Genomic DNA, 26,923 nt, shown 5'->3' with positions numbered 1-26,923 from the left:
GTTACAGAGCTTTCCGGTACCTATTTTTTCTCACTTTTTGACCTCCCATATAAGCGAAACACCGGAAAAATAATTGATAAGTTTTGCCCACCAACGAAAAAATAATTATTTCGGTCCGGCTCAACTCCGGTTTGCGAGAAAATATTTTATTCTTTCATTTTTTTTTACTTTTTAGGTTACTGTGCTTTTTGCCACGCAATACTCACGCAAGCTGACTTCGCGTATGAACCGAAAACCGCATAGAACACATATCGGTTCCGCTCCGGAGCGAGAAAAATAATTTCGTTCGGGTTCAACTCCGGTTCGCGCGAAAATAACGGTTTTTTCCGGTTTTCGGTTTACGGATCGGGTTCGGTTCAATACCCAGCTCACGGCCTTCCCGGCCCTCACTCACTCATGGCCCTCGCGCCCCTCACACACTCACCACCCTCACGGTTCTCACGCACCAATAGCCCTCACGCCACTCACCGCCCTCACGCCCCTCATGCACTCACCGCCCTCAAGCCCCTCACACACTTATGGCCCTCACGCCCCTCACCGCCCTCACGCAGCTCACGCACTCATGGCCCTCACGCCCTTCACCGCCCTAACGGCCCTCACGCACTCATGGCCCTCACGCCACTCAACGCCCTCACTCACTCATGGCCCTCACGCCCCTCACATAATCACCGCCCTCACGGTTCTCACGCACTCATAGCACTTGCGCCACTCACCACCCTCACGCCCCTCGCGCACTCACCGCCCTCCCGCCCCTCACGTGCTCATGGCCCTCACACCCCTCACGCACTCACCGCCGTCACGGCCCTCACGCACTCATGGCCCTCACGCCACTCAGACCCGCTTCAGATGGGACAATTTTGTCCAGAAACTTGACGTCGCAACACCAGCAACACGGGACACCCGGGTTCACACGCAGCAACCAATTGCTGCAATTTGCCATCATCATCATGAAATTTTATTTTTCTTGCACTATTTAGACACAACATTACGCGTTATAAGCATGTTCTTATGTAGTTTATTCTTGTTGAGAATACTAATGCATCTTTCTGAAACAGTTTATTTCCAAAAACGATCAATTTCTAACCAGAACCAAGTTTTTTTGTTGTTATCATCACCGGCACGAGGTATCACGTGAAAATATCGCGTCCCTGTTTGGATGCATCCACTTTTAAAGTGCCTTCGAATGGCTCCGAGTTGCACCCTTGTTTCAGCCGGACCAGATCTCAGCGATTCGTGTCGATCTAGGGAAAGCTAGGGAACAACCCGCCATCAACACGGAAATTGCTGAGAAAGTTGCACCGTCTGAAGGTGGTCTCACGCACTCACCGCCCTCACGACCCTCACACCCCTCACGCACTCACCACCCTCACGGCCCTCACACCCCTCACGCCCCTCATGGCACCCACACACTCACCGCCCTCACGCCCCTCACGCCACTCATGGCCCTCACACCCCTCATGCACTCACGGCCCTCACGCCACTCACCGTCCTCACACCCCTCACGCACCCACGACCCTCACGGCCCTCACACCCCTCACGCACTCACGACCCTCACGGCCCTCACACCCCTCACGCCCTTCATACCACTCACACACTCACCGTCCTCACGCGCCTCACGCACTCATGGCCCTCACACCCCTCAGGCACTATGGCCCTCACGCCACTCAGCGTCCTCACGCCCCTCACGCACTCATGGCCTTCCCACCCCTCACGCACTCACCGCCCTCACACCCCTTACCCACTATTGCCCTCAAGCCACTCACCGTTCTTACGCCCCTCATGCACTCATGGCCCTCACGCACTCACCACCCTCACGTCCCTCACATCCCTCACGCCCCTCACGCACTCACCACCCTCACGGCCCTCATACCCCTCACGCACCCATGGCCCTCACGCCACTCACCGCCCTCACGCCCCTCAGGCACCCTTGGCACTCACACCCGTCACGCCCCTCACGCACTCACCGCCCTCACGGCCTTCACGCACTCACGGTCCTCACAGCCCTCATGGCCGTCACTCACATTCACACTCATGAATGTTCCTGGTTCAGAAACTCACTCACCCTCACCTCACCAGTGAAGATTAGGGTGAGTGAGGATGAATAAGGGTCCTCATGAGTGAGGTTTGCCGAGGTATAATTGTTAGACCGATTTCCAAGGGGGGTCAATCAAAACCAGTAGAAAAATACCACTCATTATCTATTCTGCCTGTTTTAGGACACTTGTTGGAAAAGCATCTCTTTGTGGTGATGAAGAGTTTTCTGGACCGCCACCCATAATGTCAGCCTCGCAGTATGATTTTGTGCCTGGAAAGGGCACGCAATTGTTACTAGATGACATCGCCGATTTTTTTAACTCCGCGTTCGTGACAATATGTTTTCCTATGCGTTGTTCCTAGACGTTGCAAAAGCCTTCGACACCGCCAACCATGATATCTTGCTGCGTAAATTGCTTAAGATAGGGTTTCGTGTGCCTTTCTTTGCACGTCTGGAAAATTTTCTATCAAATCGATCGAGACGAGTTCAAGTGGGCAATGAAACAAGCTCAGTTTATTATCTGCGAGCGGGGGTTTCCCAAGGCTCTGTGTTATCGCCGCTGCTTTTACATATTTATGTCAACGACCTTATCTATCATTTGGGGTTGTAAATGTTATCAATATGCCGACGACACTGCTGATTTCCGGACATGTGAATTTCGACAGTGCATGTAATAATTTGCAAACGAATGCGAGTAGGGTGGTGGACTGGTACGCCTCCAATCTTTTAAAAGTCAGTCCAGTAAAAACTAAGTTTAACTGTTTCCGCAATCCGCTAAAACATGGTTTCATAGATAAGCCTTCCTATTTACGCGGGGTCGGTTGCGTATCTGGCAGTAGTGTTCCTGTTCAATGGGTAGGCAGCACGAAGTACATGGGTATTATTTTTTAAAGCGACATGTCCGGGAACAAGCAGTTAGCCTGCATACGTCGTGTCTTACGGAATCTAGCTTGTCTGGTATACAATATTAGAGTTTTTGCTCCTTTCTACGTTAGAAAAATCGCCCTTGATGCCTTGGCGTACAGTGTGACAAGGTACGATGTGACAGTGCAAGGCTCTGGCACGAGATTGTAAACAGTGTTTTGAAGTGTCTTTTAAAAGAATGTGGCGTACAATTCAAGTTATTCAAACAGCACGAATCTTTTCGCCGACCTAGAGATGCCAAATTTATTTTCTCTGTACCAACAAACAGTAATTCTTCGGTGTTTTTGGACATACAGCTACAAGATCCCACATGTATAACCTCGTATTCTTAGGCAGTCAATCAGATTTGAGAAACCACGGTGTTTCACGAGATACGGAGTGAAAACGCGAGACCTACTATGTTCCCTAAACCTTGTGTCGGCTACCCGATTGTGCATTTCCCTAGATTCCAAGACGAAAGTTAACACATGGCTCCGCGCAGACATGTCGGACGCAGCGTAAACAGTTTTAAACAGTTGTCTTTTTTTTGGAGGGGGAGAGGGGGGGAAGGGGGAGGGAGGGGGGTTAACCAGGCAGGCCTTCGGTACACAACAAATATTTAAAAAATAAAAAAAGACAGGTATGAGGTTGCTAAGCATTAAAAAAAGTGTCAAGGGCAGCTCTGAAATCGCATGATTCCTGAATATTGAGAATAATTTCTGGAACTGAGTTCCAACCTGAAATGAGTAACTGAAGCGGAAAACATATTGTCACGAATGAAGGTGACGAAAAGCCGAACAGTGAACTGAAGGATAAAGGTTTAATTGGCGAACATGTGCCAAACAAAAATACGTAACGAAAGAGCGTCGAGGCAGCAGAAAAGCGGGTGGCCATTCGGCGGCACTACAGAGCGCAAGCGAGACTGACTCGACAAGGTCGCGGGTAGCTGCTTATCTACCGTGCGCCACTATCTCGAAAGTTCGGCAAAGAAATTTCGAGCGTCGCGTGCTCGGGGCGAGGATGAACTGGCATTTTCGAAAACGAGAAAGCAGGTGGAAAGTTACGTCTAGTGCGAGAATTAATGCAAATTCTCTAGAAGTCCGTGGCCGGGCGTTTCTCGGGCGGCATTATTCCGCCTTTTAAAAGGGCATCGTCCCGATGCAACGCGAAAGGAAAATAGAAATGGCTAAAAAAATGTACGGTGAAACAAAATAAACGTGCGGTGTCACAATTCTACCGCGCGTAGAACGGCTTGAGTCGAACTACGTGGACAACCTCGGGTCGTGGACGGCGACGTCCTGATGGTCGGGTTCTGTCGGGTAGCACTTCGTAGTTCAAGTCCCCAAGGCGGCGAATGACCTTGTAGGGTCCGAAATAGCGCTTTAAGGGTTTCTCGCTCAGGCCGCGGCGGCGAATGGGCGTCCACACCCACACCCTGTCTCCGGGCTGGAACTCCACGTCGCGGCGACGGAGGTTGTACCGGCCAGCGTCGACACGTTGCTGGTCCTTTATGTACGCTAGCTGGCGTACCTCTTCTGCCCGTTGGGTGACCAGCTGGGCGTCACCAGTGCCGTCATCCGTCGGGTCATGGGGAAGCATGGCGTCGAGCATCGTCGACACCTTTTGGCCGTGCACCAGCTGAAAAGGTGTAATACCAGTAGTTTCTTGAATCGTCGTGTTGTACGCAAACGTGACGCAGGGCAACACTTCATCCCACGTCTTCTGTTCCACGTCCACGTATATCCAAATCATGTCGGCGATGGTCTTGTTTAGTCGCTCCGTCAGCCCGTTGGTCTGTGGGTGGTATGCCGTGGTCCGGCGGTGGTCGGTGTGGCTCAGGCGGAGTATATCTTGTGTCAGGTGCGCCATGAACGAGGAACCTCGGTCCGTAATCAAGACTTGGGGAGCACCGTGTCGGAGGACGATAGACTCAATCAAGAACTTGGCTACTTCCACGGTGGTCCCCGACGGGAGTGTTTTTGTCTCGGCGTACCAGGTAAGATAATCAGTTTCCACGATTATCCAACGGTTTCCCAGCGTCGACTGCGAAAAAGGTCCAAGAAGATCCATTCCAATCTGCTGGAACGGTGCAGTCGAGGGAGCGATCGGTTGCAGGAGACCTGCCGGCTTTGTCGGTGGTTTCTTGCGTTGTTGGCATTCGCTGCACGAACGGACATAGAGGTGCACAGTCTTCGGGAGCTTGGGCCAGTAGTATTTTTCTCGTATCCGTGCAAGAGTCCTGCTGTAGCCAAGGTGACCAGATGTTGGGTCGTCGTGGCGGGCTTGGAAGACCTCGTTTCGAAGACTAGTAGAAATCACCAGGAGTCACGTCTAGCTGCTGTCCCCGAAGTTCTCTTTATAGAGGATACCTCTCCGGACGGCGATTCTGGGCAGGTCACGTCAGAAAGCTCAAGGAATCGTACCCCCTCGTCCCTCCAAGTGGTCGATTACGACGATCAGTGCGCGCAGCACAGGATTGTCTTGCTGGAGCGCTGCCATACCGTGAATGCTCACTGCGCCAAGAAAGTGACAGTAGTCGTCTTTGGCACAGCCGGTAGCCTGTCCAGAGCCACCACTCGACGGGGGCTCTGGACAGGCAAGTCGGCGTCTCTGTGCTTTTTGCCTGACTTGTAGACCACGGTCACATCGTACTCTTGCAGTCGTAGGCTCCACCGAGCGAGGCGTCCCGAAAGGCCCTTCAGGCTCGCTAACCAACATAGCGAGTGGTGGTAGGTGACCACTCGAAAAGGACTCCCATACAAGTACGGGCGGAATTTCGTGATGGCCCAGACGACGTCCAGGCATTTCTTCTCGGTTGTCGAGTAATTGCGTTCCGCGTTCGACAGCGTCCGGCTAGCGTATGCGATCACGCGCTCCGCACCGTCTTGTCGTTGGACCAGTACCGCTCCGGGTCCTGCATTACTGGCGTCCGTGTGAACTTCCGTTTCGGCTGATTGGTCGAAATGGCCGAGAATCGGTGGTGACCGAAGCCGTTGCTTTAGTTCCTCGAATGCCTGTTGTCTTCTTCCGCCCATTCGAAGTTCACGGCGTCTTTCGTAAGGTGAGTGAGCGGCGCACAAAGCTTGGCGAAATCCGGAACGAATCGTCGGTAGTATGCGCAAAGTCCAAGGAGTCATCGGACGGCCTTTTTGTCGGTGGGCGGTGGAAGGGCCGCTACGGCGCGAGTTTTCTCAGGGTCAGGACTTACACCTTCGTTGCTCACAACGTGGCCTAGGAACTTAAGTTCGCCGTAGGCAAACCGCCACTTCATCGATTTGAGGGTGAGTCCTGGGGTCCTGATTGCCTCTAGAACGCGCCAAAGGCGTCGCAAATGCGCGTCGAAGTTGACCGAGAATACCACGACGTCGTCGAGGTAAACGAGACAGCTCTGCCACTTGAGGCCTGCCAGCACGGTGCCCATGACACGTTGGAACTTTGCCGGCGCCGTGCACAGTCCGAAGGGCATCACCTTGAACTGATACAGTCCGTTGGGCGTGATGAAGGCAGTTGTTTCTCGGTCCCGTTTGTCGAACTCGATCTGCCAGTAGCCACTCTTAAGGTCCACCGACGAAAAGTATTGGGAGTGGCGCAGCCGGTCCAGGGTGTCGTCGATGCGGGGGAGCGGATACACGTATTTTTTCTTGACGGCGTTGAGCCGCCGGTAGTCAACGCAGAATCGAAGCTTTCCGTCCTTCTTCTTCACCAGTACGACTGGAGAGGCCCACAGGCTACTCAAAGGCTGAATGATGTCGTCGTTGAGCATCTCTTGTACTTGTTCATGAATGGCCTTTCGTTCCTTTGGGGAGATCCGGTGCGGCGGCCGATGCACAGGGAGCGCATTTTGGTTGGTAACGATGCGATGTTTTGGCAACTGTAGTATGGCATACTTTCGACGTCGTTGTAAAGCAGTCGCCGAACTCGGCGAGGAGGTCTCCGAGCTGTCGTCGTTCGGAGGCACTGAGCTTGGGGTTAACGTCGAGCTGCGGTGGCGGTGTACTCTACGGCTGGCATGGCGAGGGGTAGTCGGAAATCGCGGCGATTTCGGCGTCGGCCCGGTGTTCCTCGACGTGTCCTACGGTGGCACCTTTCGTGAGGTGCTGCGCCTCCGGTCGAAAGTTCGTCACAAGGACCACAGAACGTCCATCTTGCAGCTCCGCTACGCCCCTCGCGACGCCTATTCCTCTTCAGAGAAGCAGTTGGACGTTGCCTTCCAGAAGGACTTTCCCGCTGGCAACTGCATCGGTCACGACGGGCACAAGAACACTCGGCCGTGGCGGCAGGTTCACGTGGCGCTCAATGACTCGGACGGCGGCAGGCGTCGTTTTGAATCCCTCGGGAGGTAGAACGGGCTTTCGCAGCGCCAGCCTGTTTGCTCCAAGGTCGATCACAGCACCGTGCTTACAGAGGAAGCCCAAGCCAAGGATACGTCTCTCGACCAGTCTTTGAGGACGACGAATTTCACGGGACAGGTCTCCTCATGGATGTCCACGCGCGCAGTACACCTTCCCACTGGTGCGATGAGATGTCCGCCGGCGGTTCGCATTTTCGGGCCATCCCACGGCATCATCACCTTCCGAAACCGGCCAGAGAGCTTCCCACTTAAAACCGAATAGTCTGCTCCGGTGTCGTTGAGCGCCTTCGCGTCGTGGCCGTCGATGATTACGTCGAGGTTATTCAACACCGTCGCAGAAGCTTCGCTCTGATGAATCGCGTCGCTAGTGGAAGAGCCCTCCGACGTCTGTGGAGGATATTGGCGTCGTTCGTCCTCGAGGCAATACCACCTCCCGGCATTGCCGCAGTTAGTTTTCCGGGCGAGGCAGGGGGGACAGGCTTTCTCGGCGGGACCTACGCTGAGGCGATGCAGGGCGTTGCGGTGACGGCGATCGGAAACCGCGGCAGTGAGACGGCCCTAGGAATGGCGAACGGTGGAGGTATTCGTTGATGTCCCTAGGCCGCTCTCCGTAGCGTGGTCGCGGGTTGTCGGGGTGGAAGCCGCGTAGCCCCAGCTGCCGGTACGGGCAACGGCGGTAGATATGGTCAGCTTCCCCGCAATGATAACAAAGCGGGCGTCGGTCGGCCGTTCGCCACACGTCGGTTTTCCTGGGTGCTGGTTTTTCCGGGCGCACGTACAGCCGTTCTTCGCGACGTTGGGAGTACTGTGGCGTTGGAGTTTCACGTCGTGGTGGAGCCGTAGCTTGGCGGGGAGCTTGCGGCGGTCGTCTGGCCATGGCGGCGTACACTCTTAGAAAAAAGGGTCTGTATATTCCTCCACAAAGGGAGGAACGATCTTGTAACCTATGTTCCTTTAGAAAGAGAGCAACTTTCCTCCCTGCAAGCAGGAGAGCAAACTTCCTCGATCATCGAGGGGAGCAACATCTGCTACATGATTTACGCTGATGGAGGAATGTGGCCTCCCTTTCAGCCGCATTTTAAAATGGCGTCTTTCGACGGCAAATGAAAACACTGACGCAAGCTCTCGCGTATGCTTATTTATTGCCAAAGGCAACTGTCCGAGAAAGTGAGGAAATTCGCGCTCCGAGCCCAACCTCGCATCGTCGACATTCAGACGTTTACACGAAAACGACCGAACCCCGTGGACCCCGCAATGCTCACAGCAATGACGATCTCCGCGTACTCGACGTCCTACCTTTGCTATTTCTCGCTTCGCGATCCCTTTGTCACGCATCGCACGTTACGAAAAACCGGTAAACAATAGTCGAATGCGTGATACCTAAAGTCGATCTCAAAAGAGTGCACAATTAGATCACAGCAAGCAGCAAAGAACTGGCGCTGTGCACAGTGTGGTCAGCACGGTTTGCAGAATTCTGCCAATTCCGCCAATATTGCTGCATGAAGTTACACGAGTTGCCGCCAGATGGCAGGCCCAAGCAACGTACACACAAAAAACTGACACCAGGTAGGCCAAATGGCGCTTAGGCACCGCCTACTTCCAAAATTCCAGCTGCCATGCTGTATCCATTTATTCTGTGTCAAATTAAAAAAAGCGTTTTTTTTTTTCTTCTTCTGGATTTTGCAGGCTTTAACACGCACACATTTTTCCACAAGCGTCGCTGCCATCTAGCATGCCACTCCCACTGCACATTGACAAATGCAAGGCACACGTGACGCTTACGCACAGACTACACAGGCACTGTAATCACAGAATAACCGTGCCCCACTCACCGACTGCGATAGAAGCGCATCCGTCTTTTATACTCGACATTTTGACAGAACTTCTGCGCGGGTGATCTGCTCAGCATTGGATAACGTTACAGGTATGCTTTTTTTATCTCACAAATATTGTTCTTTAAAATTTATTTCAAATGGGTCAAGGGATGTATCTCCTAGTAGAAAGTAAATGTACGAGCCGTAATTACTGTAAAAGACTTATTTTTCGCGGGCTCAATACTTCGCGATTTAGGTTAAAACTGAAGTTTTTGGAAGAATTCGCGGGTTCTAATTCGGAATTGTTCGGCGGACCTATTTTTGCGAAAAGTAGGCGATTCACTAAAATTAGTTTTTTGCAAAAATTAAGTCGTTCACAGTTTAAAGAACAACCAATCACCGGTTAGTTTTCGCTTCCCCACAAAGCACCTCCTAGAACGGGGATGACGGAGCGAGCCCACAGTAGTTTGCTGAATATGCTGCGTTTTATACTAGGTCCGCAAAGCTACATAAGCTGCTGACGCGACTCGTGTGTAGAACCTGACGGAAGAACGCGCCTTCATAACGGAATATTTTGCGCTCCGTTCACGCGATGCTCGGCACCGTTTCTCAGAGCAGCGCGCAAAATTATTTCTCGCTTTTTTTTTTTCTTTTTTTTTTTTTTGTGGTCGGTTTATGACTTTACGTTTCTGGAGATGACGAAAACTTTAAGCGCTTTGAGTGTGAGCGTATGTATCACTCCCGCTGCGTTCCCGCTTCGCAGCGGCGGTCTGCGGCGGCTCATGAAAAAAAAATGTTTACTTACTTGATCCATGCGTATACGCCGCTTCGCCGCAGTCGAATTTGCTAAACGAAGGCTCATCGCCATTCTCTCTAAACTGGGTTTCTCTAGAAATTGATTCGATAAACGGGTCGCTAAAACTGCGTTCGCTAAAACGAACTTCTCCAAATCGCATGCGTCCGAGCAGAAGCTACAAGAGCGAGCTCCGGGCTTTCAGCGTCCCTTTCAAGCACGCGCGCTCGTGCCGTACAAGCACTGTCCAGGGCCACATCTCCTGGTAAGAATTACGGGAGGTGGGGAGGTATGAGGCTAATAGAATTTTGGCAGTGCAACCTCTAAAAGAGAACAAGGTGTACAAAACGAGACTGTTTACAGCCAAAGTATCCATGGTAGCTAAACTTCGAAATTTTAACATGCAGGGTGTATTAAGTGCCGCTTCTCAGCACTCATGCTACACATCTTGATTTTCTCGTGTTTTGAACACCTCCCACTCATAGGGAAAATCTAAACCCATATATCGGTTCACATTTTAAACACTTTTTTTGGTGGCTCCAAGGAGCTGGCCTACATTTGAATCCTGGCCGAGGTGGCTGAGCTGCCGTTGTAACTAGGTTTTCGTTGCACGTAAACAGATCCTTTGTGATCGAAATTAATCCTCAGTTCTTCGCTGGAATGTGCCATGATGCCCACAGTTTTTTGTTTTTGTACATAAAACTCAAATTTGATTTTACAACTATTTTCAAATATCACTTCTCATACGTACATAGCACATTACGTAGAAAAAAATAAAAATTATTTCCCCCATTCCTCGAAACCGTCCATAATTCCTCAAATTTACTGCAATTCATATATGTATACGAACATTTTTTTATCATATACAATTGCATCGGCAAATCGGGAATTTCTTTCAGGAGGGGATGGGTACGCACCTCTATGATTTTCTCCACTTTCCTTTAAACTATGCGAAATGGGAAAATTATTATTTGTGCTTGATAGCAGTCACATGTTCCCCTAGACTGCTTAGCTTATTTGGTAATCACTTGTTCTTGAAAGACCATTTCTACTATTCAACCATATATCTTTTGGTTGTAAGCAGTGACGTAGCCACAACTTTTTTTCGGAGGGGGCTGCCACTGGTTGGAAGTGCTCTGTGTAAATTTTAACTAAATTTACGGATTCCAACATGTGACAATGTAAGCAGAAAAAGTATAATGAGGGCCTTTTTGTTAACCCTTCGATGGTTTATTCCAGTTTCATGCTAACTTTTCCAGGTTCGAGAGCAGCCTTACGACCATGCCTGTCGGTTTGGTGTTAGTGATGCTAAGCAAGTGCTCCAGAGTTGTGTAGAATGCCCTGGATGCTGGCTCATACACAAAGTTCAACACCCAATGCAAGCAGAATGCAGCAATGACTGCCTGCGCTGGGTTCTCTGCCTTTATGATCTGGTTTTCCACTTGGATTACAGACTCGCCGAGTTCCTCCATGTTGTCGGTCCGCAGAACAAGTGGATATGCAGCGAGCCATGGTGCCTAGAAAACAATTTAAATTGTGAGGCGTACTATCTAGTTTGGGCCCGTCTCTTATAAATAGAAACGGGATCTGGGAAAAAGCTAATAAGGGGTTAACATATTCCAGTTGAGCGTGGAAATGAAGGAAATTTGCAAGTGACATTTAGGAAGTACTAATATTGTAGGTCATTATTGCGGTTGTGCACTCTGTGTGTGTTTCAAAGCATGAGGATGTCCACATTTAGTTCATTCCAAAGCTACTTTAAGCCCAATTTTAAGAACATGTATAAATATTCACATGCAGCAAGACTTTAAAAAAAAGGGGAGCAGGGGTTATTTCAATAGTTACCGAGCTTCTCAGGAAAGATGGCCGTTCTTTGACCATCCTGGGCAGTGTGAGCAGAAAAGCCAAAGTTTTCATCCCTTGGGAGTAGGAGTGGGCAAAAACTATAAGGTTCTGTCAAAGCATATATATTGAAATCTATAAGCATGCATGCCAATATGAGGAAGTTCATTTGATTGTATTCTCACAGCCTCCATCGGGGACAGTTTCGGCCTTGGTCAGCAGCTCCATGCTGAATGTTTAAACTTGTTTTCCCGCCAATGTCAGAAGTGACACCATGTATCGCTCTGCAATTGTCTCCAGCTGCCGAGGGTGCACGCCATTGATTCTTTGAAATTCCAGGAAGACCTAGAATGCGGAGAAGCTTAAAGATACCTGCCGCATACGTGCCATGTACACCAGCAGACGGAGTGCCACCAGACATATTGCTTCTGCAAATGGGGACTGGCAGAACATCCCCCGCCCACTTCGTTTTATAAACATCCATAGACCCCTGAACAGCAGAAGGTTCTTTGCGGTGGTCTCGATCTGACAGTTTTTTTTTTCTTTCTAGCAAACTAAGTTTAACCATAATTACTCCACTCCCCACCGTATTTTTAAAAACAAGTGAAATGGTAACGAGAACAACAAAGCCCACATCTACTCGCAGCAACTGACAATGCAAGTTCCTGCAGATTGTGACTTCACATCTGGGAAAAAGCTCACCATATAAAGTAAGAGCGTGAAGATTGGCACCGGCCCCGGGTATGACACAGAGTTGGAGCCACGAGGGAACTAGACAGCTAGGATGCTTGGAGCGCTGCTTCGTTGGCCGTCGGACTGTTGACGACAAGCATAAGACCGGGATCTTTCTGGCTTGTGTAGGACCGAAGACCTACGAGTTGGGGGCTTTGAAGTTTATTGACTCCCATCAAGCCAAGTATAAAAACGTTCAAAGAGCTGCTGGGGACCCTGAACAAATACTTCTTGCTGACAGCATCCAAGATAATAAAACGGTACAAGTTCTATAGCCGCTGCTGACAGAAAGATGAAACTATCTCGGAATTTCTTGCAGCTCTCCTGAAACTTGCAGAGTCTTGCAATTTCGGCAGCACCCTCGACATCACGATCCGGGATCGATTGGTGTGTGGTGCGCATGACGTAGGAGTGCAGAAGAGACTGCTGGCAGTCATCGATGACCTTGGAAAAAGCAATGCGGATGGCACTGGCTGTTTAAACCGCTAGCTAGAATGATTGTGTCTTGAAAGGGACGGGCCTGGAAGATTCCGAAGTCATCAAGGTGAGCGGAGCAGGAATGAAGGAATGCAAAATTTGGGACGGTTCCCACGAAGCAAAACACCGCAGTCGCAAATGCAACAGCACAACAAATGCAACCAGTGTGGCAACAACAATTACGATGCTAAAAAGTGTCCTGAATTTGTATCAAGCGCATGCTTTAAGTGAAAAAAAGCAGGACATCTCGCTAGGGTATGCGAGTCACGCTCTCAATGAAGTACTGTGGCACGACATGCCAAACCAACGCCATCGTGGTGGCAGAATCAGTACCCGAGAAGCGATTGCATCTTTTGATCAGCAGTGTCATGAGTTGCGCATGCACAAGCCTAGACTATTTCGTTGCATATTGGAACCGAGTTCCTGTCAGCATGGAGGTCGACAGCGATTCTCAAGTGTCAGTCATATCGATGAGTGTTTATCAACAACACCATCAGCCATGGCCGAAAATCACTGCTTGCCAGTTGAAGCCGTCATGCTACCTAGGAGCCCTGCCAGATAAAAAAGCTCTCCACATGACAGTGCAACACAAGGGACAGAGTGCAAAGGCGTAGGTCTACATCTTGGACTGCAATGGACCGAGTCCACGGCCAAAGCGTAATTGGAGCACTATGTCTACTCCACAAGGTGAACTTCGCTGACGTGAAGACAGTGTCTTTGAACTCAAGACAAAGTTTGGCGAGCTGCTCAAGCCAGAAGATGGCAAAATGGAGGACCCACCAGTGCACTTGCATCTTCGGCAAGATGCGTTAAACCGTTTTACACAGAAAAAAAGGAAGCAAATCTCCAACAAGCCCGGAGCAAGTGGCCTTCATGGAGCAAATAGAAACAGGACCACTTTCGTTGAAGCAATATGCAGACCTGACAGCTGCAGGTACGAAATCGAGCAAACTTCGAGGGATTCTGGAAGGATAGCCATAAGCTACAAGATCCCACTCTCGAACCCTTTTCAACCTGCAGAGCAGAGATGTCGGTGGAGGAAGGACTTGTAGTGTGGAAGAGAAGAGTGGTAATTTCACGAAAGGCAGGACGAACAATGCTGTTGAAACTACACTACGCCCAATCTTGGATGACTACGATGAAGTCCCTGGCCAGATCGCTCTGTTGGTGGCAAAATATGAATAGCAAAATCAAGAACATGACGTGCGACTGGCATGCCAGCAGGTGCTTCCTATGCTGTCCACAAAAGAGAAACACTGTCCATGGCCAGCAGTAACCATTTCGTGATCAATCATCCGGCAAAATCGGCTATGCAGGGCCAGTCGATGGACAAATGCTGCTAATTGTGGTAAACAGCTTCTTTACGTAGATCGAGGCGATTGTGGTAAAGGATACATAGAGGTAATGATAGGACTTTGTCCGTTTCAGAATAGCACACTGCATCGTCTCGGACAAGGGGACTCCCGTCACCTCAGGGCAACCCTTCAAAAGACTTCACGTCCCACAGGGGTGTGCGACATGTTCCTATCACCTACAGTTAAATGGAATTGCCGAGTGGGCAGTGCGAACGGTGAAGTTGGCGCTGAAAAATGATTCCTGCCAAAGGCCTACAAAGAAAAGCTAGACGACCGCTGGTCGCTTTAGTACTGGCGAACACCTAACAGCAGGTTGGAAAAAGCCCCAGCAGAACTAATAATGGGAGGTCATCAACGTTCGAGATTGAACCTCATTTCTTTCTTCCTCCAGCAGGGCTGGCGAAAAAGGAAGAACATTAATCTCAGCCCGCAACTGACGAAGGACTTCAACAAGAAAGAACCGTGTTTATTCACGACTACGGGTTGGGTTCCTGTTGCATTTCTGTAGTTGTAAAGGAAATTAGGGGAACACGCATGGCTGTCGACACTACAGCAGACGGCGATGTTGTCCGACACGTTGGCCTGATCCGGCTGCAGACCCCTCAAATGGAAACACCAACTTCCGAGGATGATAAATACTGGGTGGACAATATCGGCATTCCCAAGATGAAGAGCTTGCCCATGCCAAGAAGGTCAACTCGTCCTAGTTAGGAGCCATTGCGAGTCCCAAACGGATGTGAGCTAAGGGTGAAAGAGTACTGCGTATGTGCTATGCATACCAACAGAGTTAGTGCTATACCCGACATCCTCTTTTTGTGAACAGCGCCCGGCAGAGCGCCCCCCCACCTCTTATAAACATCCATCGACTCCCCTTGGCAACGGCAGAAGGTGCCTTGTGTTGGTCTTGACCTAACGCTTTTCTTTGCTTCTCATAAACCAAGTTTAAAGGGATGCTGAACCAAAATTTGGTATTTTCAAAATAAGGCCGCAAAAGCATTGAACGGGACGCTACGAACTCCAAAACATCACTCGTACATCAATATCTCAAATGGATGGCCATATGTTTGGAGAAGGGCCTAATCAAGAGAGGCATATGTGATGTCACGATTCTCCTGGAACAGTTGAGAACGAGGGGAAGCGGCCTCGCTTCTCTCCTCCTCATTTAGGTTCACCTGCTCGAGGGGACGAATCGAAGAAGAGAGGGAATGGGAATCGTGATGTGACATGTCTCGTTGGCCTTGTCGGCCGTGTTCAATCGTGCCCTTCTTTTCCACAAATACGGCCATCCGTTAGAGATATCGCTGTACGAGTCATGTTTTGGGGTTGTGCAGCGTCCCATATATCGCTTCAGCCTTGTTTTGTGAGCTCTAAATTTCGGTTCAGCATTCCTTTAACCGCAAACTCGACTCTCCACCATCATTATTAAAATCACTTCAAAACCATAGTGACTACCAACCACGATGAAAACGAAGTGCATACCTGTTCGATAAAAAAAACAATGAAACCCCCTGTTTGAGCTCGATAGATTCAGACAAACAGCTGCAGTTCATATGAAGGTGAATTCATCTTTGTTTACATGGACGATATCCTTGTTTTCAGCGACAACCACAAAGACGACGCACACCATCTACGTGAGCTCTTTGCTCACCTTAAAAATAGGGATTGGTCGCCAAGTGTTTCTGAACCACCCCGTCGACGAATAACCTAAACCAAACGTTCCTGACGAGTTCCGATAAACAGTTTTGAAGCACTGCATTCTCTTACACCCTGATAATTGAGCCGCTCAATGCCTGCACTACTCGATTTATCTCGCCTAAATTAAATTAATGACGACATTCCCAGATGGTCATGTGCACGTCTGCAATGCCAGTATGCGAAAGGTTGACACATGACTATGCAACTGGGCAAATTTTCACCTCCTGATTGGCAGTTCACCAAGATCCACCCTATGACCGCTTCCACCAACTGTCAAAGCACACATTTTTACCTGCGTTGACTGCATCAGGTGGTGGTCCAAGGACATATCAAGTCCATAACAGCAGAAGTCAGCAGCATGTTGGTTATTTATAGCTGCTGAGGAGTACTAACCACCTCCACAACAAATTGAGGAAGTCAATTTGAGTCGCTTTCAGAAACTTTCTCAACTCCCGGGTACAAGGTATATACCATGTGTATGTGCTAGCGCCCCAGCCACCACGGAATGGTGAAACGATTAAACAGACAGTTGAAGGCAAAGTTTGAAGGTGAAAGGTACGGCCACACCATAAATGAAGACATATACGATTTTTCATGCTGGGAACATTGACACCTGGGACAAAGCACAGCAGAAATTGTGCTATTGTATGGCCATTTGTATTTCCGGGCAAGTTTTAATATCTACCACCCACAACCAATATCACTAACGTTGAAGATTTCAAAAAGTGGCTATGTTCTTCATTTAAGAAACTGCAACCTATGCCCACAGAGCACTGCAACTTGCGCATGGTGTTGTTCCTCAGCTCAGAAGTGTCATGCTATATATATGTATCTTCATCCGTACAAACACTGTGCAAAACACCGTTGCTAAATTTATATGAAGGACCCTTCAAAGTTTTAAACTGATGCGACAGATACTTCATATTGCTCATCAAAGGGCATAAGGAGACCATTTCATTTGACAGAATCAAGCCAGCTCATCTTGAGCAGTGCCAAAAGCACTCCACTATAAGACCAACCCTAGTGCATTGTGTATAGTTCAAAATAAGACTTCATAACTTAATCACTCATCTCTTAGATCTCCTCATTAGGGGGAAAGTACCTGTAGACCACCAGCCACGACGAAGACGAAGTACATACCAGGTCGAAAAAGGAATGAAGTAAGATTCTCCGTACAATCTCAATAGATTCGGACAAGTGCGCTACGGAGCCCATTTCTAATTTTTTCCAGTGCGAATATATTGTAAGCAAATAAAAACTCTTTCTACAATTCTAAAATGTCTAGCTCTGCAGTGCTCTTCACTTACTTCCTCCACCGCCCCCAGTGCAGGATATGTCTCAAAAATATCTGCTGCTGAGGGGCACTCTCCGGCAATCCACTTTCGACGAGCATCAAATGTTCGTTCCACTGAGTCCCTGACTTTCTCAGTGTCAGGACTGGCTTTTGCAATCTCTTTCTGCATGGAGTCAATGTGTGCTTTGATGCTCAATTTATCTTCAACCATGGCTGCCAGATTCCCTGGCTGGAAAGGGCGAACGTTTTGCAGAATATTGTTATCATAGAAGTTTAAAGGTGAAGTCCGAGTTTACATAGCACTTCCAAATTCAGCACATATGATTCACACCACACCCACTGCTCCTGCAAAAAGCTTACGTTGAAGGGGCTATTTTCTTGCTTCTCTTTTGAGGCCAGCCAAACTAAAAAGACATACATTTTGAGTTCAACTGCTTTTAATGAGGAAGTCATTTACAATTTGTTCTCTCAAGTATTACAGTTCAATTTATTTATAACAATATACTGCTTATAACAATCAGTTTCTAGAGTTTCTAGAGTAGACAATCAGTTTCTAGTCCAGATACAACGATAATCAGTTATAACGACTGAGTTTTCGGGTTTTCTTATTATCGTTATAAGTGGAATATCGTTTACACATGTTACTTACTTCGGAGGGAAAGAAAGGTAGAATTTCTTAAGAACGTTTCTACAGCCAGGAGTTGGTCTGTATTGATATATGGTATGTCTTATGCCTTGGCAGGTGTACTATACATGGAGCAGAAGGTTGCTCTCTGGACTCTGCTATCAGTCACGTAAAGAGCGTCCTTTCTCTCAAGTGGGGAGAATCAGCAGAGCATGAGCTTTGCTGCAACTAATGTTTTTCCATTAAGAGAAACTAAATAAATAAATAAAAAATCATTCACCCTGCGACTGATCCTTTTCGCACAGTTGTTGTTGTCATCGTTGCATGTGTCAGACTCTGCGTGCTTCCTTCCAAATTTTTTTCGGTTCTCTTGAACAACACCCACATCTTCAATCTTGCTCCGCTCAAACTTGACCTTAAAGCGCAGTGCTCGGTGCCAGGAGCCCTGCATAAAATGGCACCAAAACAAAGTTATGGAGCAGTTTTTTTTTTCTGGAATATAAAGTAACTTACATAGCCGTTGCCCACTCTGTCACGCAGTACACGATGTTGTATCACAAGCTGCCTGGCCGCTTCAACGTACAGGCGCGGGGGATAACTAAAAGAAGCAAGATTGCACTATAAACTGAAGAAGTAATGTTCCAAAGCGGGAATCACACTTCAAATAATTTGAGTAAAACTAAAGTCAAACAGAACATGTCTCAGGTTGTTCATGGAGGGACAATGTAGTACCTTAGGAGAATTTTAATTTTCTTTGAGCCCTTGTGCTTTTCATGTTTGTAACTTTGGAGCATTATAAAAGTACCGAGCAAGTGCCCACCTGCGATTTGTATATATAAGCTTGAAAACCCGGGTTAAGAGTGCCTGTTAGGTCTGAGTGGCAAAATGCAGAAGGGATACTTGATAGGGCAGGCTTTACCACTCGTCACGGTTTTGCGTGGAGAAGCGGCTGACGAGGGTGAGCACCTCAGCTATACTTCGTCTCACCCTACGATGGACTAAAGGCAGAAGCCACGAACCGCCAGATCCGATCACGAGCCATTTAGACATTCCGTGGTATTGCGCTTCGAAGCACATATCGGTGCTCGCGTCTCGGATCACTGATGGGAATGGGCGGACAGTGGTTCGGATCGAGCAATGAGTGACTCAGAAAGTTTACATTGCAAAGAAAGCCACTGCGTGCTGGCTCTTTGCAATGTCGAAGCTATAAAAATGACGCAGCGTTTTTGGATTCGGAGCATTATTCGTCCAAACCTAATCAATGCTAAGCGTGTCATAGTTTAGCGTGGAACGTGATTGGACCTGGCGTCCCGTGGCTTTGGCCTTTAGTCCATCGTTGGATGAGACGAAGTATAGGGGGGTTCAAAAGTCTGGGGAGGTCGCTTGGTATGTCCTTTACTCAGTTTCCAAACATTTCAAAAGTAGTGTTCAAAAGTAGTGGGTGGGCACCTGTGACATAGGCACATGCTTCATATTCTATGGTATTTATTTGATTTTGCATAGGTTTTCACGAACGTAATAAAGCAGATATCTTAATTTTTATGTTTTTCTGACAGTGATTGAAACTAAAGTACTTAAAACAATTTCCAGCAAAGGCAGACGTTAAAAAAAAACACCTTTAAGTGGGTATTGCATAAACCACGAAAGGAAGTGTGAAATAAAATATGAGGTGCAGGCGAGCTGCTGGTGCATAATTACCGGTTTCTCGGGGGAAAAAAGGGGGACAGGACAACAATGTCTCAAACGTTGTTGTCCTGTCCCCCATTTTTTCCTCATGTCTCCACATTTATTTAGTAATTAAGGGAAGGGTGCAAACCGTGGTGCTCCGCAGGCCCAAATTAGCATCTGCAAAGCTTTCAAGGATTGTACATGCAAAGAGCAAGTCGTCTGCTTCTTGCACAGCGGTTGCGGTGATGTCAAAATGATGCAGTTTGATTGGCTTTGATGGAAGGATAGTGGGTAGACCTCAATGCTAGATGCCTTGAGGTCTACCCATTATTTCTTTTTCAATCGGCCAATAAGAGCTTGGCGTTCTGCCATCAGCCTCTGCCCAAGAGAAGACGAACTTGCGCTCCTCATTAAAAGCTTGTCTCATACGTTTTGTGGCGAATCTTCAGATTTGTGAAACATTAACATCCTATTACTGGAAACATAGTCAACTATCAAAATGGTAGCAGTACTGCTTTGCTCGACTAATGTGATAAGTGGACACAACCTCCAATGTTTTGGGTTAGGGAGGCAATCACTTAGATTGGCATCAACAGCGACTTCACAATGTTTGTCTGCGAGAACAATGGCAAAAGAAACAGATACTGATCTTTCAAAAAAGGTGTTAACATTCTGGGTTTTCGAAAGACTTTGGAAAAACGCTCAGCAGTTTTTATAAACCTTTCTTTATCTACATTATTTGCACATCCCAAACCAACATTTAAGAGAGCGAGCCTACTTGGGTTGAGACATGTAAGCTAAAGGCATACCAAAAGAGTGCAATTGAAACTGCAATGTTGACTGGCATGCATGTCAATTGATAGCAAGCATGCAAGGCAAGGCTGCGGATAACCAAAAGCTAGACAGTAAGGAGCCTCAGAAAATGTTTTCAGAACCCGGACGTGGTCCATGGTCTTGAGTTTTTCTCATCACTAATTAAAATAGCATCTGTCTGTTAATTCCCCTGATATTCATTGACTTGCTCTCTTATCAAATTGCTGGCAAGGGCAGGGCACTTACAGTGTATATCGGAAGAGGTCGTGACACAGCCACTCAATTATTCTGTTCCTGAGGCTCGTGGGTACCAGTGACTTTTCACCGAGTGTGCTGAGCCGGATGGCTATGTCTGCTGGTGCTTTTGGAAACACGTATGTTGTCGGATCAAGCTTCTTCAGTTCCTGTTGTGCTGACAACATAGGTGACATCTCGGGACTGCAAATGTGAGATCCCAATAAGATGTGCAGCTCTCGACAGCTATAACTGAAGTCTTACTTGTCCACACTGGTCGCACTAGTGCTTGGCTGGCACGATAGTGAGGCTTCATTGGGGTTGCTTTCTAACTGAATTACTTTAACTTTTGATTTCTCGTAAATAACAGTGTCTTTATCCCAGTCAAGGTACGCATCAAGCTGGGCATCATAGACCTGGAAAACATTGAAGATGACAGACATATTATCAGTGATGTTCTTAAGGAAATTTTTTATCTGTTTTTATCGTCTCTAAGTTAAAAAATTAAAAAAAGGAAAACGCTGTGTTAACACGTCACTTTAAACATGATGCACAATATGGAACATATATATATATATATATATGGTAAGCCACACAGCATGTAACATGTGATGATGTTTGCGTAATTAATAGAAGGACTTATTAATTTAAGGGACACTGAACTCCCAAAATCTTTTTTCGTTAAGTGCTTGGATAGGACACATATATTAAAAGATAAACTTTCCCCCAGAACAATAATTAGCACACTATCTACATTATGTCATGAGACTCATTTTGAGTGGGGAGTGATTTGAAAACATGCTTCTATTTTGGTATATTATTCTAAAATAGAACCATGTCACAATACTCAAAACGTGTATTGACCTAAATGTTGAGCGGTGATTTTTTAAGGTATTTTTTGTGCCAAAGATGTCATATCCACCCTGCTGAAACTAGAAAGCCCATTTAGATATACTGCAGAGAAGCTGCAATCTGAAAAAAGAAACTGAATTATATGACCGAGTTGAAGCCACCATCGGTGAAGAACTTTGGGAATGCTTGTGAGCACCAATGTGCATGATAGTACATAATAAGACCAATGTGCAGAATTTTCTCCCGATCATCGCCATTGAAAACACTGCAGAGAAGCTGCAGTTCTGGAAAAAAGGTAGTGTTTAATAAAGGTGAAGCCAACTTTAGGGAGATCTGCAATCTCAAACTTTGGAAGGCACGTGCCGTATGTAGCACTTCTGTATCAAAATGTGCAGATTGAGTGGCCTTCCTGAAGATTTGGTGAAGGAGATAGGTTACAATAAAAGATTGCCAAAGCATCTCATCTAAATTGTTGTGGAACAGGTTTGCAGAACTTGAGAACCTAACAATGCTTACTGTCTAAAAACAAATTTGAATTAATATTTTTTATTTGTTTTCTACAGTGGGTTAAAAAATCTGTCACTTCATTCTAGAAGTGCAATTTATCTGTTTCAACATGCTAAGACATGAGGTATGTTAGGCTATGTATATACAGTAAACTGAATGATCTGAGTGGAGAGAAAATTGGCCAACATTTGAACAGTAAAGGCAATTGCCATCTGAAATGAACATGATTGTTCTTCAAATATCAAGAAAAAAACTGAATGAAGTGTCTAGAGAGAGGTTTTGTGCTTAGTGACTTATTTCTGCTATTTGTTTCTGCTCATTAATGCTCATTGCATGGTCCTCACAATGAATGTGCTCAATTCCTGCAATTTATCGTTCACACACATTTAATTTGTCACTGATATACCTCATTTTTGCTTCACTTAGTGCATTCATTCAGACTGGCCGGGTTGTTTCTGGTGGAATTTAATACTGATACTTCATGCGATTATAAATATATTCACATTCAATTTGACATCAAAATGTATCTCATTTTTGTTTCACTTTCTGCATTCAGACTGGATTTCTAGCAAAAATTGTACAAGTTTCTTCTTCTTTTTTTTAGTATATGCATATTATTTATGCATCAAAGCTAACTTTTTCTTTTTTTTTCCAGCAAACAGGCCCTTTATTTTTATAGCTGAGCGGTTTTTTTTTGGTTTTTTTTCAAGTGAAGTGATTTACGGTTTTAACTTAATAATCATGAAAATAAACCACACATGTTGAACCGAAGGAAGCGTTTCAATGAAATGCCTAAACATAGCAACAGCCTTTCCATTATCCTTGAAAATGTTTAAGACAACACAGATATCTATTTCGCTTTGTGTACCAAAAGTTTCAAACGAAAGACAAAAAGAAATATATATATAGATATAGATATTTACACACCTGAATCAGGGCACTCTCCAGGTCCCAAGTAATCTCCGGGAACTTGATGCGGAAAGCATCCCTAATGTCAGTTTCGGTTGCGCCGGGCGGCAAGCTCAAAGGCCGACAAAACTTTTCGTAGCAGCCTACATAACGTAACATGTTATCGTTGTCTAAAAGAAGAGCCAGGTGACTTGGCACGAAAATAAAACCAAACAAATACAAAATATAAGTAGCCGCAGGTGACTCAACTGTATGTGTGTCCCGATTCCCGGCTCGAAGCAGGCTCAACCGCATGGTTCAGAACTCGGGCGCGAATGGCGCGAATCTGCGAAAGTCGCGGGTTCACTGAGAACGAGCGTAACATTACTACAGCAAAATTTCCAAATATGCCTTGCTTTATTGAGCTATTTTGTTTTTCTTTGGAATTCAAATTCAACGCGACAAACTTCTTTCTTCGTAAAAATAAAAAGAAAATGGGTAACACGTTTGCAGCTGTCAGTGTCAGGTTTCGGATTGGTTAATTTGCTTAAAACCAAATGGAAAGGTGCAAGCAAACTGAACAAGAATGACGATAATAGCCTCTGGAGAAGAGATTACGTTGGTGGTGGGGCCTCAGATATTTACTTCAGAAGCCATCTGTCTCGCTTGAAGGTACGTGGCGCTACGAAAAATAATGCATATCTTCTCGACTCAAGACACTACTCAAAATATATTCTCGCTGCTGAGCCGCGTATCTGCCATGGATAAAGTGAAACCGAAACCACAGTAGAAGCGCGGGAGATTTGCGCGAGTCCTTCGGCGTAGTCGCGGGGAGTTACTCTGCGTAGTCGTGGGGAGTCACTCTGCGCGGTTACGCACTTTATGTATTTATAATTAAATACAAGTTTGGCGTTTCAGTAATAATAAAATATATTTTTTTAATTAAGTTACTTTTATTAATAACTTATGCCTTAGATGCCATTAAAAACGATTCGTGCTATAAAGCACGTGATCACCGAAGGACAGGAAAGACTGGACATTTGAGCACGCATATTCTTGCCAAGCGCTTTTCGCGCAGATAAGGTAGTCTGAAAACGAAACATTCCCCGCGGCGTTCCTCGGCAAACCTTTGGATTTTTGCCTCTGTGCGAAGAAGACTTATCCGTTCATGTATGTGACTCCATGCTAAAGCAGTGTGTGTATTCCCAGCTGGTTGGAAGCTTGACGACTTTGCCACAGGACAAGCTCGAGCATCACCGCGCTAGTCAGCTGGTTTCGCCGTGGAATGACAGCTTTGATTTTGTCATGGTCAACAGGCTGACTGTGCAATATGCCTCGAGATCTTATACGCTGCCCAAAGTGTCTTTTCTTGGCAGCGTCCATCAAACGCGTTGTCCATCATATGAGTGTGCATAGCTGCGAAACAGACTTTGGAGTCGTTTGTGGGATCGGCGGCTGTGCCGCATCATTTCGACGTTATGGGTCGTATAAGCAACATTGTTATCGAAAACACAAGGATGCCATGGCATCAACTTCCACTGAAGCCAGATTTCAAGAAGCTGCCAATGATGAAACCGTAACAGAAACCGAATGCGAGAGCGCACACGCACCCGGTCCGTCGTCACAAGAACAACCCTCTGCAGCAGAGCCAAGAGAAGACAGAAGAAGTGCTCTCCGAAAACAGTTGGCGTTGTTTCACCTCAAGATTACAGAGCAGTTAAAGCTAGCCCATAGCACTGCTGATGAAATCCTGCGAGTGATGAGAAACGTTGTTTCCGAAGTTCTTGAAAGTGTCGAAGACCAAACCCGAGAGTTTCTCGAGAGGGAGAACGTCACCGTGTCAGTGAGGGAGAAATCGGCTTTTCTTCAAAATTCTGAATGCATTGTCGAGGACATCTTCTCGGGGATCCAGGCCACCTACCTCAGAAAGAAGTATGTGATGGAGAACCTGCCTTACACAAATCCTTTGGTGATGCCTCTTTATACGGACAATCAAGCATTGCAACACACTATGTGCTACATACCAGTTTCACAACTGCTTAGCAACCTGCTGTCATGCCCCGACATCCTGGAAAGTGTAATGCAGCCCATAGAACAGTCTGAAGTGCTTCAGGACATCACTGATGGAGACTTCATCAGCCAACGCCTGCAGCAGATCGACAGTGGGACACCCACAATCTTCCTCCTCCTGTACTCGGATGAGCTTGAGCTGAGCAATCCACTGGGTGCAGCAGCTGGGTCGCATAAGATTCTGGTTGTCTACTTCTTGATCATCAACATTCACCCAAGGCACCGATCGAAATTGAATGCCGTGCATCTTCTGTTGCTTGTCAAGTACCAAGACGTTAAGAAGTATGGCTTGGATCGAGTTCTTGCTCCGCTCATCCAAGACTTAAACTATGCTCATGAGTATGATGTGCATGCACAAGGGAAGCATTTTAATGTGGTGACAGTTGCTTTCACCGGAGACAACCTCTCCATGCACAAAATGGCAGGCCTCCAATGCAGCTTCAGCAGTGGTCGCATATGTCGTTTTTGTCTTGCTCGGTACGGGCATCTGCATAAGTTGCTCTCTGAGGCCAACTGCATCATGAGAACTTACGCAACACACGAGAGCCACCTGAAAGCATTTGCTCTCAATCCAACACAAAACGGACCGCTGTACGGCATACCTGCCATTCCAGCACTTCAAAGCCTAACAGAGTTTGACATCACAACACAACTCCCTCCAGGTGCCATGCATGACATTTTGGAGGGGGGAATGGGGCTTGTCATGCAGCATGTCCTGCGTGGTCTGATTCAAGATGGCCTGCTTCAGAAATTTGATATCAACAAGGTAGCAAGCTTCAACTATAGCTTCCATGACAGGAAGGCCACCCCTGTTGTACTAAAGGACAAGTATGTGCAAGGAAAAGCCAACCTGAGAGGTACGGCAGCTCAAAAGTGGTGTATATTCAGGCTCCTTCTACAGATCTTCGGAGATTCTGTGCCCGCCAACAACCCACACTGGGAAGTTTACCTGGCCTACAGATATTGCATTGATATCATCCTGGCAGAGAATATTCTAAGAGACTGCATTGCTTACCTGGAGTTGAAAATCCAAGAATTCCTGGAGACCTTCACGTCCCTTCACTCATCCGTAACAGTCACCGCAAAGCTGCACTATCTGCTGCATTACCCGGGCTTCATACAGAGGTTTGGCCCGCCCCGTCGCTACTGGGGAATGCGCTTCGAGGCGAAGCATGCCTACTTCAAGGCCGTTGCCTCAAATGTTCGGAACTTCCGTAACATCTGCCGAACACTGGACACACGGCATCAGCTGTTGCAAGCTTATGAACTGTCTGGAAAGCTTTTTGAAAGCTCCATTGAAACAACAGGGTCTGCTGTGGTCAAGGTGACGAGCCTCTCAGAAGAAGAGCAAGTTGCTGTCTCCGCCATCACATCAGAAATCACCCTTTGCTCTGTGAAGACTGCTAGCACCAACAGCTGCACATACCGTCTGAGAGATGTGTTCGTCTCCGAAGTGCAGAATGTCACCCCAAAGTTTTTGCAAGTGGAGAGGCTGCTGGTGATGAGTGGTGTATTGATTCTTCTTTGCAGACGCCTGGAAACGGTGCGTTTCTGCAGTCACAGGTGCTCCTACATTGATGAGAAATGTGTCGATGTATGTTGTAGCAGTGACGCCGGACAACCATTTTGACTTTAGGCCTCTTGACCTGTACAATGCAGGAACTTTCTATGAGATTGTTCCTCACTTTGCAGTTTTGCAAGTTTGAGTACATCCTGCTGTGAGAAACAACATTCTAAAGGGTAAATCAAATAGATTGTCGGCTCTTGAAGGAACCACGTAAATTAATATCTTTATGTTGCGAGGTAAAATGTTCTGCAGTGGTGGTGAAAGATAGTGCATTATGTGTATCAACATTTTAAGGAATAAACTTACTCGAGTAAAAAATACAAAAAGAGGAGTGTGAATTCGCTACCTACGGCGTCCGTCTGCTAACGAAAGGATTCCGATTGGCACAACAGGCTACAGACTGCAAAT

At 47.1% G+C, this 26,923-nt stretch overlaps 1 protein-coding gene across 1 annotated transcript; it reads left to right on the top strand.

Annotated features, from left to right (window-relative positions):
• Nucleotides 1-24,400: 24,400 nt before the first annotated feature.
• Nucleotides 24,401-26,670, top strand: LOC121837613. Its single transcript, XM_042293282.1, has 2 exons — nucleotides 24,401-26,491; nucleotides 26,641-26,670. Exons 1-2 carry the CDS (start codon nucleotides 24,401-24,403, stop codon nucleotides 26,668-26,670), a joined length of 2,121 nt encoding a protein of 706 aa, XP_042149216.1.
• Nucleotides 26,671-26,923: the final 253 nt, after the last annotated feature.

This window comes from Ixodes scapularis, unplaced genomic scaffold (genome assembly GCF_016920785.2).
Source record: "Ixodes scapularis isolate PalLabHiFi unplaced genomic scaffold, ASM1692078v2 PGA_scaffold0__279_contigs__length_252992795, whole genome shotgun sequence".
Classification (NCBI taxonomy): domain Eukaryota; kingdom Metazoa; phylum Arthropoda; class Arachnida; order Ixodida; family Ixodidae; genus Ixodes; species Ixodes scapularis.
Note: the sequence above shows the minus strand (reverse complement) of the source record. Positions and strands in the feature narration are given on the sequence as shown.

Excerpts from the sequence above, each read along its gene's own strand:
- LOC121837613 (XM_042293282.1), top strand. The coding sequence starts at position 24,401 with ATGGCATCAACTTCCACTGAAGCCAGATTTCAAGAAGCTGCCAATGAT. Across the intron at positions 26,492-26,640 it reads TTTGCAGACGCCTGGAAACG|TTTTGCAAGTTTGAGTACAT; the intron begins GTGCGTTTCTGC and ends CTCACTTTGCAG.